General features: G+C 45.0%; 1 protein-coding gene across 1 annotated transcript; it reads left to right on the top strand.

The window, feature by feature from the left end:
• Positions 1-12,183: 12,183 nt before the first annotated feature.
• Positions 12,184-13,005, top strand: LOC123048454 (uncharacterized). Its single transcript, XM_044471554.1, has one exon. The coding sequence runs from the start codon at positions 12,256-12,258 to the stop codon at positions 12,787-12,789; it is 534 nt and encodes a 177-aa protein (XP_044327489.1). The 5' UTR covers positions 12,184-12,255; the 3' UTR covers positions 12,790-13,005.
• The last annotated feature ends 405 nt before the right edge of the window (positions 13,006-13,410 follow it).

Below are 13,410 nucleotides of genomic sequence, written 5' to 3'. Positions count from 1 at the left end.
GTACAATCTTGCATATAAGGGCAGGGAGAGGTAGCAGGAGCAGAGGGAAACAAGGTCTGTAAGAAGCGAACTAATGGAAGACCAAATGGGCTCAAACTGCTTGCTGGACTTAGCAGGAAAAACATGTGTCAAGAGCGGGGAGGGGGGAGGAGGAGGTAGAGGCAAACCCTTAATGACCTCGAGCTGCTGCTGCTCCTCTTCCTATGTGCAGCCCTCATCTCCAAAGCCGCCGGCGCCATGGGAGGGCTCCTCCGCCTAGCGCCGCGTGCGGGCTCGCCTGTGCGTCGGGGAATCATCGGATCCGCCCGGATCCAGGCGCAACGAAGGTCACCGGAGGAGCGGCGAGGCGAGCTCGGGACGGGCCTCCATGGCGGCCTCCTGCAGCGGGGTTCGTCTGCAGGGGAGAGAGATGGGTGTCCACGGCGGCCACCGCCGCTGTTGCCTCCCTTTGCCCTCGAGCGGAGCGCCGCCACCTGCGCGCACCGGCCGGCCCGCACCTGATCCAGAGGGGAGGTGCGTGCGTGGTGGAGCAGTAGAGGGTGGGTGGTGGCGGCTAGGGTTGAGAGGGAGGAGACGGGAGAGAGAGAGAGGAGAGGGGAGGAGGCGATGGCGGAGGCGAGAGGAGGGGCGATGGGGCGCTCGAGACATATCTCTCTCCGCGACTATGTTCATGGCGAATAAAAGGAGACGTGGCTGGTGCCGCTAGTTGGGCGCACTAGCTCATCTTTTATATGTTCAATTTTACTAGCCATAGATTCATTAAAATAGGCAAACAACACATGAAAAACAGAATCTGTCAAAAACAGAACAGTCTTTAGTAATCTGTAACTAACACAAACTTCTAGAACTCCAAACAGTGCCAAAATAGGACAACTTAGACAATTTGTTTATTGATCAGCAGCAATTGGAATCAATATTTTATCACGTTCTGGTCATTTTTAAAAATTATTTTCGTGAACAGAAAGTTTCTGGAATTTTCTGCAAGATCAAATAACTATCATCCAAGAAGATCCGATAGGTTTAACTTGGCACAAACACTAATTAAAACATAGAAACACATCTAACCAGAGGCTAGAACAAATATTTATTCCTAAACAGAAGCAAAAAGCAAAAAACTAAAAAGAAAATTGGGTTGCCTCCCAACAAGCGCTATCATTTAACGCCCCTACCTAGGCATAAAAGCAAGGATAGATCTAGGTATTCCCATCTTTGGTAGGCAATCCATAAGTGGCTCTCATGATAGATTCATATGGTAATTTTATTTTCTTTCTAGGGAAGTGTTCCATGCCTTGATTACTATAATGCATCTTCAGTTCTAATTAAACTTAGTCAACATATGCCAAAAATCTGTATCCATTAATTAATAATACAACTATGTTGTTATCTGTAATTCTTATCAAAAATTCATATCCAATTTAAGAAAACTTTTAACATTAATAGTACGCGAGTTCAAATTTATACTTACAGGTTGTTATTTGCACTATTTTTTCTAGTATGTACCTTGTAATATCAGAGCTTTTCTCGCTGAATACATTGAAGAGAGGAAGAAAGAAGCAAGAAAATTGCGTAAACAGCAGGTAGGGCCAGCCCTTCTTACACATGAAGGAAGGTCTTACAATGCTTTGTTTAAGCATAGGGCGAACTACACAAAGTTCTGCGGGCTGAGTGGAACATCTTTGCGGCTGATTATGAACTTCGTGCTGGAGACCGCATAGAATTTGAACTACCAGGCGAGGGTCTCAATCTCGAATTACAAACATATCGGGATGACAAAAGGCTGCTTCCATTACCCCACGTTGGTAGGTATTTTATATTAGAAACTTATCTTCTTTCACTGTAATTTTATATGCATGAATCAAACTGAATAATATTAACCCTGTGTTGGATATAACTTTATCTAATTAACTTTAAAATCTTTTTCTTTTTCTAGCTCTCGACGATCTTTCTTCTGACGATTTCGACCATGTTCACTGCTGTGTCTACTCTAAGGATATTGAGCTTACCTATGATGAGACACGATTCTTTCTACAACACCTTTTCGGAGATACTTTCATCCGTTGCCGTCCATTTGTCCACGTATTGACTCCCACTAACACCAAAGACTGCGTCATGGTTGGTTACAACTGTCCTTGTTAAAATACCAAACGTATTTTGCTCATATGTAAAATTATAAAGAACCTATTTATTCAAACCTAAAACAACAAAACTTTTGTTGTTCTCTTAATATGTTGTTTTATCTGTTTACACACAAACCTGAACATGCCAGGAATTATATTACTTTCAATATGGAATTTCTTAATGTTTGTGCACTCACCATATTCAGCCATTCTTTTATTGTCCAAGTGACAAATCAACGATTTTAATTTCTATTTAATTTCGATTTCTTCTAGAAAATTCCGAGGAGCATTGTCTCGACACTGAAGAGATGGGTGGACATGCCAACCAATGGCAGGGTGACCCTTGAAGCTCCTGATGAACCTACCCATGTCATCACTCCTTCGTCGTACTACATCTCCAAAAATGACGGCAGGATGGTAATAGAAAAGTCTTCTTTCAGAGACTTCATATCAGCTGCATCCTTTGTTGAAAAGAACGTTGTTCTAATCACTTTCAAAGAGCGCCATGACCGTACTGTGTCCATCATCATTCAGCGCATTCTGTAGATTCCGTCGGAACCAGCACCTAAAATGGAAGCAAGCAGTGTATCTCCTAGGATGTCAGCGCTCATTTCATGATGATGCCTCCAGCAGCAAAACACTGGTTACTATAAGTTTGCTAGTTAGGATGGTAGAGTAATGTAACTATTATGGACCATGTGCTTGCTTGAACTATCAGAATGATCTTTTGCAACTTATGTAGCTCTTACGGACACTCAACTTGTTGTTTCAACCATCGGAATGATCCTTTGCAACAAATACTATTTGAACTATCGGAATGATTCATGCGAAAAAATCATAATTCAAAAAACGAAAAAACTGAAAGAATCATTTTCAAAAATCAAACGAAACAAGAATCAGTTTTTGATTCAAAACCTATAGCAATACCATGTTATCAAACTTATTCAAACCATCTAGTGAAACATATCTCAATTCAAAACTAAACAGGACTCCGTTTTCAAGTCCAAACTATATTTACTTCAACTTTTCCTAAACACACACTTGTGCACCGAATAATATAACAACAGTGCCTCCCGAACCAAGGAAGATTGTTAATTGAAAAAAATGTTTTCACAACAAAGGCACGACCATGCATCTGCTGAGTGTTCTACCGTTTACAGGACTACTTTCACAGCCAAAGATGGAATACGCACGCAGCACCCAACGAATAAAAAAAATTCAACGAACAAGATAAGTGAAAATCTTAAAAAACCCAGATAAAACAAATCCATGTTTCTGAAAATCTACGCCTGGAACCACCGGGTGACTAGCAACTGCTCTTTGGCGGTTTCCTTTTTTGCACGACAAAACATCCCTTTCCCTTTTCTGACTCCATTTGCATCCTCATCCTCGAAAGTTTCTCGCCGGCCGCAGTTCACCACCGCACACCTCCTGCCATGGACGATGGGAAACTAACAACACTCACCGAACACATCTCCACTAAGGATAATTTTGACCGCTGTCCAGTGATCTACTCCTAGATCACTATTGAACTCCCTTGCCAAACTCAGTGGTAGGGTATACAATAGATCTGGTACACAGCATGACATACTTTGTAGAACCTATGGCATAGGGAATGACTTTCCTTCTCTTTCTATCTTCTGCTGTGGTCGGGCTTTGAGTCTTACTCAATTTCACACCTTGTAACACAGGCAAGAACTCTTTCTTTGACTGTTCCATTCTGAACTACTTCAAAATCTTGTTAAGGTATGTACTCATTGAAAAAACTTATCAAGCGTCTTGATCTATCTCTGTAGATCTTGATGCTCAATTTGTAAGCATCTTCACCGAGGTCTTTCTTTGAAAAACTCCTTTCAAACACTTCTTTATGCTTTGCAGAATAATTCTACATTATTTCCGATCAACAATATGTCATTCACATATACTTATCAGAAATGTTGTAGTGCTCCCACTCACTTTCTTGTAAATACAGGCTTCACCGCAGGTCTGTATAAAACTATATCCTTTGATCAACTTATCAAAGCGTATATTCCAACTCCGAGATGCTTGCACCAGTCCATAGATGGATCGCTGGAGCTTGCATATTCTGTTAGCACCTATAGGATTGACAAAACCTTCTGGTTGCATCATATACAACTCTTCTTTAATAAATCCATTAAGGAATGCAGTTTTGTTTATCCATTTTCCAGATTTCATAAAATGCGGTAATTGCTAATATGATTCGGACAGACTTAAGCATAGATACGAGTGAGAAACTCTCATCGTAGTCAACACCTTGAACTTGTCGAAAACCTTTTTGCGACAATTCTAGCTTTGTAGATAGTAACACTACTATCAACATCCGTCTTCCTCTTGAAGATCCATTTAATCTCAATGGCTCGCCGATCATTGGGCAAGTCAATCAAAGTCCATACTTTGTTCTCATACATGGATCTCATCTCAGATTTCATGGCCTCAAGCCATTTCGCGGAATCTAGGCTCATCATCGCTTCCTCATAGTTCGTAGGTTCGTCATGGTCAAGTAACATGACCTCCAGAACAGGATTACCGTACCACTCTGGTGTGGATCTCACTCTGGTTTACCTACGAGGTTCGGTAGTAACTTGATCTGAAGTTACATGATCATCATCATTAGCTTCCTCACTAATTGGTGTAGGAGTCACAGGAACAAATTTTTGTGATGAACTACTTTCCAATAAAGGAGCAGGTATAGTTACCTGATCAAGTTCTACTTTCCTCCCACTCACTTCTTTCAAGAGAAACTCCTTCTCTAGAAAGGATCCATTCTCAGCAATGAATATCTTGCCTTCTGATCTGTGATAGAAGGTGTACCCAATTGTCTCCTTTGGGTATCCTATGAAGACACATTTCTCCGATTTGGGTTTGAGCTTATCAGGATGAAACTTTTTCTTATAAGCATCGCAACCCCAAACTTTAAGAAACGACAACTTTGGTTTCTTGCCAAACCACAGTTCATAAGGTGTCGTCTCAAACGGACTTAGATGGTACCCTTTTTTTTTACGTGAATGCGGCTGTCTCTAATGCATAACCCCAAAACTATAGTGGTAAATCCGTAAGAAACATCATAGATTGCACTATATCCAATAAAGTACGGTTATGACGTTCGGACACACCATTATGCTGTGGTGTTCCAGGTGGCACGAATTTGTGAAACTATTCCACATTGTTTTAATTGAAGACCAAACTCGTAACTCAAATATTTGTCTCCGCGATCAAATCATAGAAACCTTATTTTCTTGTCACGATGATTTTCCACTTCACTCTGAAATTCTTTGAACTTTTCAAATGTTTGAGACCTATGTTTCATCAAGTAGATATACCCATATCTGCTCAAATCATCTGTTTAGGTCAGAAAATAACGATACCTGCCGCGAGCCTCAACACTCATCAGATCGCATACATCAGTATGTATTATTTCTAATAAGTCAGTTGCTCGCTCCATTGTTCCGGAGAACGGAGTCTTAGTCATCTTGCCCATGAGGCATGGTTCACAAGTATCAAGTGATTCATAATCAAGTGATTCCAAAAGTCCATCAGTATGGAGTTTCTTCATGCGCTTTACACCAATATGACCTAAACGGCAGTGCCACAAATAAGTTGCACTATCATTATTAACTTTGCATCTTTTGGCTTCAATATTATGAAAATGTGTATCACCACGATCGAGAACCAACAAACCATTTTCATTGGGTGTATGACCATAGAAGGTTTTATTCATGTAAACAGAACAACAATTATTCTCTAACTTACATGAATAACCGTATTGCAATAAACATGATCCAATCATATTCATGCTCAACGCAAACACTAAATAACATTTATTTTAGGTTCAACACTAATTCCGAAAGTATAGGGAGTGTGCGATGATGATCGTATCAATCTTGGAACCACTTCCAATACACATCGTCACTTCACCCTTAACTAGTCTCTGTTCATTCTGCAACTCCCGTTTCGAGTTACTACTCTTAGCAACTGAACCAATATCAAATACTGAGGGGTTGCTATAAACACTAGTAAAGTACACATCAATAACATGTATATCAAATATAGCTTTGTTCACTTTGCCATCCTTCTTATCCACCAAATACTTGGGGCAGTTCCGCTTCCAGTGACCAGTCCCTTTGAAGTAGAAGCACTTAGTCTCAGGCTTAGGTCCAGACTTGGGCTTCTTCACTTGAGCAGCAACTCGCTTGCCGTTCTACTTGAAGTTCCCCTTCTTCCCTTTGCCCTTTTCTTGAAACTAGTGGTCTTGTCAACCATCAACACTTGATGTTTTTCTTGATGTCTACCTTCGTCGATTTCAGCATCACGAAGAGCTTGGGAATCGTTTCCGTTATCCCTTGCATATTATAGTTCATCACGAAGTTCTAGTAACTTGGTGATAGTGACCAGAGAACTCTGCCAATCACTGTCTTATCTGGAAGATTAACTCCCACTTGATTCAAGTGATTGTAGTACCCAGACAATCTGAGCACATGCTCACTGCTTGAGCTATTCTCCTCCATCTTTTAGCTATAGAACTTGTTGGAGACTTCATATCTCTCAACTCGGGTATTTGCTTGAAATATTAAATTCAACTCCTGGACCATCTGATATGGTCCATGACGTTCAAAGCATCTTTGAAGTCCTGATACTAAGCCGTTAAGCATGGTGCACTAAACTATCAAGTAGTCATCATACCGAGCTTTTGTCAAAACGTTCATAACGTCTGCATCTGCTCCTACGTCTTATGCCTTGACGGGGAACACGTTTGAACCTTTTATACGCCGACACACCATCCACCAAGCTGTAATGGAGTTGTTTCCCTCATAATTTAGATTTTGACATGGCAAAAGGGAATGATCGTGACAAGATCTAACTATTGACTCAAAAAATGCTAGACACACGGACTAAACAATTGGAACTTTACGAAAGCTGACTTGTCCAGTTTTAATTGGGCTAAATAACCTACTCCTAATTAACCGCCCCCTTCCCCTATGAATTTAACTGGTGGGCTGGGGCACCCAGCCTGTAAACCCTATGTAAATTGCCAATTGTTGTAGCAAAGCTCCTATTGACTGGGTTTGGTTCGGATTCAGGTTCCAAACTGAATTTGGGGCAAAACTCATATTGTGAAGGAAGTTGTATTCCTTACATACAACCTATGCAACATTATTTTATAAAGGCCAAGTTACTTTTATGGTGAATTTAGAGGATCTCTTGCCCTTTCCCCAGACTTTAGCTCCTCAAATTTGAGGGTCAAACCTTCTATGATACTTTCCCTCAAAAAAGAAAAAACCTTCTATGATACCAATTGTTTCATCGTCAAATCGGTACTTTAACATCCATCTTATGAAGGCCAAAATCCCTCTATTGTAGCATGCTCATCAACAAGTTTTGTATGAACATTATCAGCGTAGCTTTGAGGGCACATCATAGAGCTCATTATTTTTCCCAATATTCTTAGTGGAAATTTTACCATCTCGGTCATCTTCATGGAACCTTCTTAGCTTGATGACCTTGGATGAAGGCGACGCTTTTTTTTCCAGTTTATCTTCCGGGCTCCGATCCTACTTGAGTTCGTCCGTCTGTATGTAGTTGACAGAGCTTCGGCGTAGATTCATGTCGTCTCCTTGGGGCCATAAGGTTGGGGTCTCTTGTCGTGTGGTGAAATTTTTTGCCGGTTGCTTCAGATATATGCAAGGGTTTAACGGCGACGACTGCGGCTTTAGGACGCTGGTCCTTAGGGGCATGTGCACGAAAACTTCCCGGCTGGCATCGACAAGGTCAAGCCGGCTCCTATAGGAGAGTGCGTCGGCAACTCGTTCTGGCGACAGTAGTGGTTTATCGGTGGTCTCAGTGTAAACTTTATTATGTTTGAGATGCTTTATATGAACTTTTACTTTTTTTTTGAAAAAAAGGTGTATGAATTAAGCACGACTTTGTTTATATTGACTTTGTTCACCCTGCTCCTTCCTGCCCTCCTCGCCCGGCCGTGTCTTCGAATTCCCCGTGTGGATTCGGCGAAGCCGCGGGGAGATCCCGAGCGCGGCTGTACGGACCGTGAGCACCCTCCGGCGATCCCCCCACCCCGTCCGCGGCAGCGGCCCCCGCCGTTCCTGAGAGCCGGGAGGAGCCCCTTCCGGTTCTTGACCCATCTGCGGCAGGTCGGATGCGGGGTGGCCAAGAGGAGGAGGAAGGAGATTCAGAAGCTGAAGCAGCAGCGGCGGCCTGCGGCGAGCCTCCCCGCCGACCTTCTCGCGAAGATGGTCCTGCCGCGGGTGCCGTACAGATCGCTCTGCCGCTTCAGGTGCGTGTCGAGGTCGTGGCGCGCGCTCTGCTCCGACCGCCGCGTCCTCCGCAGGTCGCCGCAGACCCTCTCCGGCTTCTTCTGCCACTCCCGCGACGCGCGCCGCCGCGGCTCCGTCTGCCACGGCCGCGACGGCCATCTCCTCGGCTTTCGCAATCTGTCCGGGAGAGGCCGGCCCCTCATCTACCCATGTCTGCCCTTTCTGCGCCAGCGCGGCTATAGAAGCGTCACGCTCATCCACTGCTGCAAACGGCATCCTACTCTGCTCCGCCCACCGGGAGAGGCCGCCGTCTCCGGCGGAGTACATTGTGTGCAACCCTGCGACTGAGGAGATCTGGGCGGTGCTGCCCGTGCCCGCCTCACACGGCGACCAACGGGATAGCAACATCTGTCTCTGTTTCGATCCTGCAATAGTTCCATCCTACTTTGCGGTGTTTGTGAAACCATCGGAGAGCGGCGGAGTCGAGGTTTACTCGTCAGAAACTGGACGCTGGGCATCCCTGCTGAGCGAGTGTGGTCACCTTGGTTTTGCCGGTGACGATTTAGGGTATGTCTTCTTCAATGGCACTTTGCATTTGAGTGCCTACTACTCTTCTTTGATCGTCACGCTGGACACCAAGCGACAGACATGGGGGGAAATCCCAATGCCGGAGGACAATAAACCAGCTGCCATAGGGCTGTCTCAGGGGCGCTTACACCTTGTATGCATAGACTATGACAATGATTGGCAACTATCTGTTTGGGTTCTCGAGGAATATGCCAGTGGTCAGTGGACCTTGAAGCACACCGCGGACTTTCCGGGTCTGCTAGGAACGCCTCGTCGCATACCCACCGAGATCTACCAGTCGGTTGCAATCCATCCGGAATGTAATCTGGTTTTCTTTACCGGTGGGGAGGAGAGGTCATGGTCGCTCATGTCGTACGACATGGATACCCGGAAAGTGCAGCATATCAGCAGTCTTGAAAGTCGCCGTTATCTCCCGTGTCTGCCTTACGTCCCCTGCTTCGTGAAATGGTCCCCGGATGGTCACTAAATCAGGCGACCAGACCCACTTTTGAGGCGGTGGCCTGGACAAGTTGTGTGCCTAGGTCAATTTGCTTATCTGTTGGTGTTCAGGTGCATGTCGTTGATTAACCGTGGAGATTTTGTGAGGTAGCTACTGTCTAGTTATTTGGACAGACCTACACAGTAAACTTATTTGCTCTCATTTACTGATAGTTGTCCACACTTGTTAACTGGATGTGATAGAACACATTATCTCTGTTTGAAATCATTTGCATTTTCAAATCTTTCCGTGCATCCATCTATCTATTCAAAAGTTTTAACTCAGAAAACAGGGTACTCCAAGGATGCGATTATCGCCTGCATTATGTATGCAGACATGGCGGACCTGCACATATCGGTGCTTTGTAGCTGCTATATACAAAGATTGATGGTGTGAAGGTGTTTGTTGAAATGTCTTTGGGAGTTGTGTGAGGTGAACCAGTTCAGCAGCAGGTATGCATACTTCTCCTGAATTGTCATCTCACTAGATCACTTTGAAAAGTCAAATGACATTGCCCACACAAGTTCCCTTTGTACCAGGCTACCAGGCATAGCAAGTAGCAACGGTTGTGGATTTCAAATGTTCAAGTTTCCTTTTTCCAGCCATAACAGTTGTGGTAGATTTGAAAAAAAAAAATCAATGTTGTTTCGAAGACTAAAGCTATCTGTCTCAGTGCATTCACAGCTGCTTTGCACATAGGGATATACCATTATTTGCAACCAAAATGTTCAGTATGAAGTTTTAATACTCTGCCCATAACTAAAAAAACCTACTCCCTCCGTAAAGAAATGTAAGAGCGTTTAGATTACTAGAGTAGTGATCTAAACACTCTTATATTTATTTACAGAGGGAGTATGTTATACCTGAGTTCTTTGATTGCATCATTTTGATAGTATTTGATGAACTTCACAAGGTGAACAAATGCTAGGTGTATCATGTATGCTTACACAGGTGACATGACAATGGGTTAAAGAAATGATGCTGGACCATCCATCACTTATAGAAACATGAGGACAAAGCTATAAATTCTTATAGAAATGATTAGCTGGTGAAGGTTTCCCCGCTATGTACAAGTCCATGTGCATTTTAAACAGTCCATCTTGGGATTGCAAGCCGGCGTTTTATTCTATCACTACTAAGGTGCTAATCTGTTGTATATATTGGTCTTTATGAGACAGGCAGAGCTCTGTTCATCGTTCATTGGGGTATGAGTAGACATCTAAAACATATATATTTATAAATATGGAATTGTTCGTGCTGCGAATTATTTTCTGGAGTGATAACAACCTTCATACAATGATGCCTTATCACCCTGAAGAGAGTGAACATCGTCTATCGAATATACACCTTCGGCTCGCTCCAGTGCTTGTAGTCGTCGCTAGATGGTCAACGGACCTGGATGTATTTTTTACTTCTGATGATCTTTGTACTACTTTGACAGTTGATAAATAGATTGGAAGTTTTCTCGCACACACACAACTATGTTCCAGTTTTCCTTGTAAGGGCAAACTATGGCACTTGTAAACACAGAGGTAAATCCGTGACCCTTCAGACATTGGTGTCAATTGTCACCTATGTTGATCAGCGGATCAAGAGCCTTGATCAGATTGATATACTGCAGGACATATATGTAGCAAAAGTATATTTGTCCTCACCGGTCCATGCTGCTTTACTGCCTCGGAATGAGGTACCTTGCTACATTTTTAGGCACAATTCTGCCATGGATCCTGTTTATGTGCAGAGACCAGAGATAACGTACACCACGATATGTCGTTCCCTCGATATGCCGGGTTTCCTGAACTCATGCTTGGGTGGAAGTAATGTTGGATAAGTAGTGGCATGAGGGAGCACATGATGATAGCTAAACATAATAGAAGGGGAATCAGGAATGGAGGCAGTTTTTATTGCTCGGGAAGAAAAACTGAATATGTTGCAACAGAGAAAGTCGTCCCATATATTATTCGGGAAATGTAGATGGATGCGAAGATGGATAAGCCGGTAAAAGAGGAACATACAAGACACTAATGTTATGCAGAATCTTTCAAGCAGTTACCAAACTGTAATATGGTTGTGATACCAATATTTAAAACCTTCGGGTTTCCAGTGTGTGTATTCGAATAAACAGAGGTAGTTCTACCATGGATCTTGCTACATTTTTAGGCACAATTCTACCATGGATCCTGTTTATGTGCAGAGACCAGAGATAACGTACGCCACGATATGTCGTTCCCTCGATATGCCGGGTTTCCTGAACTCATGCCATACCTGGAACAGAGTGATGAGGCAGCAGAGCATAACAGAGTGAGTGGAGGCAACCACCTCGATCGACGTGGTATATATCCAAGGAGCAAGCGATGGACATGTTGTGAACTTGCTGACCGACCTGAGGGTGAAAGCATAATGCCAGCTGAGGGACGCGATCGACCACCGGCCGAGTCGACCACCAACCGAGTAACTGGCCAATGACGTGGATCAAATCGACGGTCGACGCATGCATGCATGCAGTGCATGGCGTGATGAGCCGACGGAGTTTTAATTCGGCATCTGCAAATTCGGCGCGCCAAATCAGCCGGTCTCTCCTTGTCTCGCTTCACTGCGCCGATCGACGGCCGACCACCACCACCATTGGAGCATTCAACCAGATCGTCCATCGAGCTGTGCCGCTGCCGACCAATGCGGAGCGGAGGCCTATATAAGCCATGCGTCGCCTCTTCCATCCATCCATCCATCGAGCTGCCACTTGACGCCAGCAGGCAGCTGAGTTCAGAGAGGAGACTCGAACATGGCAGCTCCGACAGCATTCTTCCTCGGCGTTTGCGCGGTGCTGCTGGCGGCCGCCGTCGCCAACGCCGACGCGGCTTCCGTGGTGGTCGGCCTGGCCAAGTGCGCCGGCTGCACCAGGAAGGACATGAAGGCCGAGGAAACGTTCAAGCGTCTCCGCGTGGCGATCAAGTGCAGGAACGTTGAGGGCGAGTACGAGAGCAAGGCGGTGGGCGGCCTCGACCGCACCGGCGCCTTCAGCGTGCCCCTGGCCACCGACCTCCACGGCGCCGACTGCGTCGCGCAGCTTCACAGCGCCGCCTCCAACGCGCCGTGCCCCGGCCAGGAGCCGTCCAAGATCGTGCCACTGTCCGAGGGCGCCACCACCTTCGGCGTCGTCGCCGGCGCCAAGACCACCGCCACGCCGTCGGTGGCGTCCCCGGAGTGTGCGTCGGCCTTCTGCCCCTCGACCACGCCCTGGAAGAAGCCCCGCGGCGGCGGCCACCACAAGAAGAAGCACAACCCGCACAAGCCGGAGACCAAGGCCCTGCCGTAAACAGAACTCCATCCGACTCCATTGAAATCCCCATGATTTCGTTCTGTCACCGTGTGCTATTTACGATTTCAGTGTCTGCAGAACTCACCGTGTGTTATGAGAAGGACAGACGGATCTGCGTGTGTCACGGTGTATCCTTCTTACCAGTGTTTGTAATATCAGTGTGATTTTTCTACGGAAAACAAGAAGTTATCGTAATAAATCAAGTAATATATCCGGTTTTGATGGTTGAGGGTTGAAACTTAGCCGGTTTAGAGTCTAGGGTTGAATCTTATAGATAAACCAAAGAGATCAGAGCTATAATATGGTACTTACAGGGCTTCCAAACGCGGCCAGCAAGTCATGAACATGACAAACAAACGATTAAGATTACAACGGGGGAACACAAAGTCATTACTACTGTTGGCGCAGCCCTAGCTAGCTCTCTCTCACAGCTGGACGGAGGTAGAAGAAAGAAGAACGAGAAGGACACAGCAGGATTTTGCCCGGCGCACGAACGCCGCCGGCCGCACGAACGGCCACTTAGTTTCTTTCCTGAGCACGAACTCAGCTGCAAAACCACCTGCCGATACACAGGGGCTAGCGAGCCTTTATACGTGCGCTCGTACGCACGCCACGCCG

This window comes from Triticum aestivum, chromosome 2D, assembly GCF_018294505.1.
Source record: "Triticum aestivum cultivar Chinese Spring chromosome 2D, IWGSC CS RefSeq v2.1, whole genome shotgun sequence".
Lineage (NCBI taxonomy): Eukaryota > Viridiplantae > Streptophyta > Magnoliopsida > Poales > Poaceae > Triticum > Triticum aestivum.
Note: the sequence above shows the minus strand (reverse complement) of the source record. Positions and strands in the feature narration are given on the sequence as shown.

Coding starts and splice junctions, on each gene's coding strand:
- LOC123048454 (XM_044471554.1), top strand. CDS start 12,256: ATGGCAGCTCCGACAGCATTCTTCCTCGGCGTTTGCGCGGTGCTGCTG.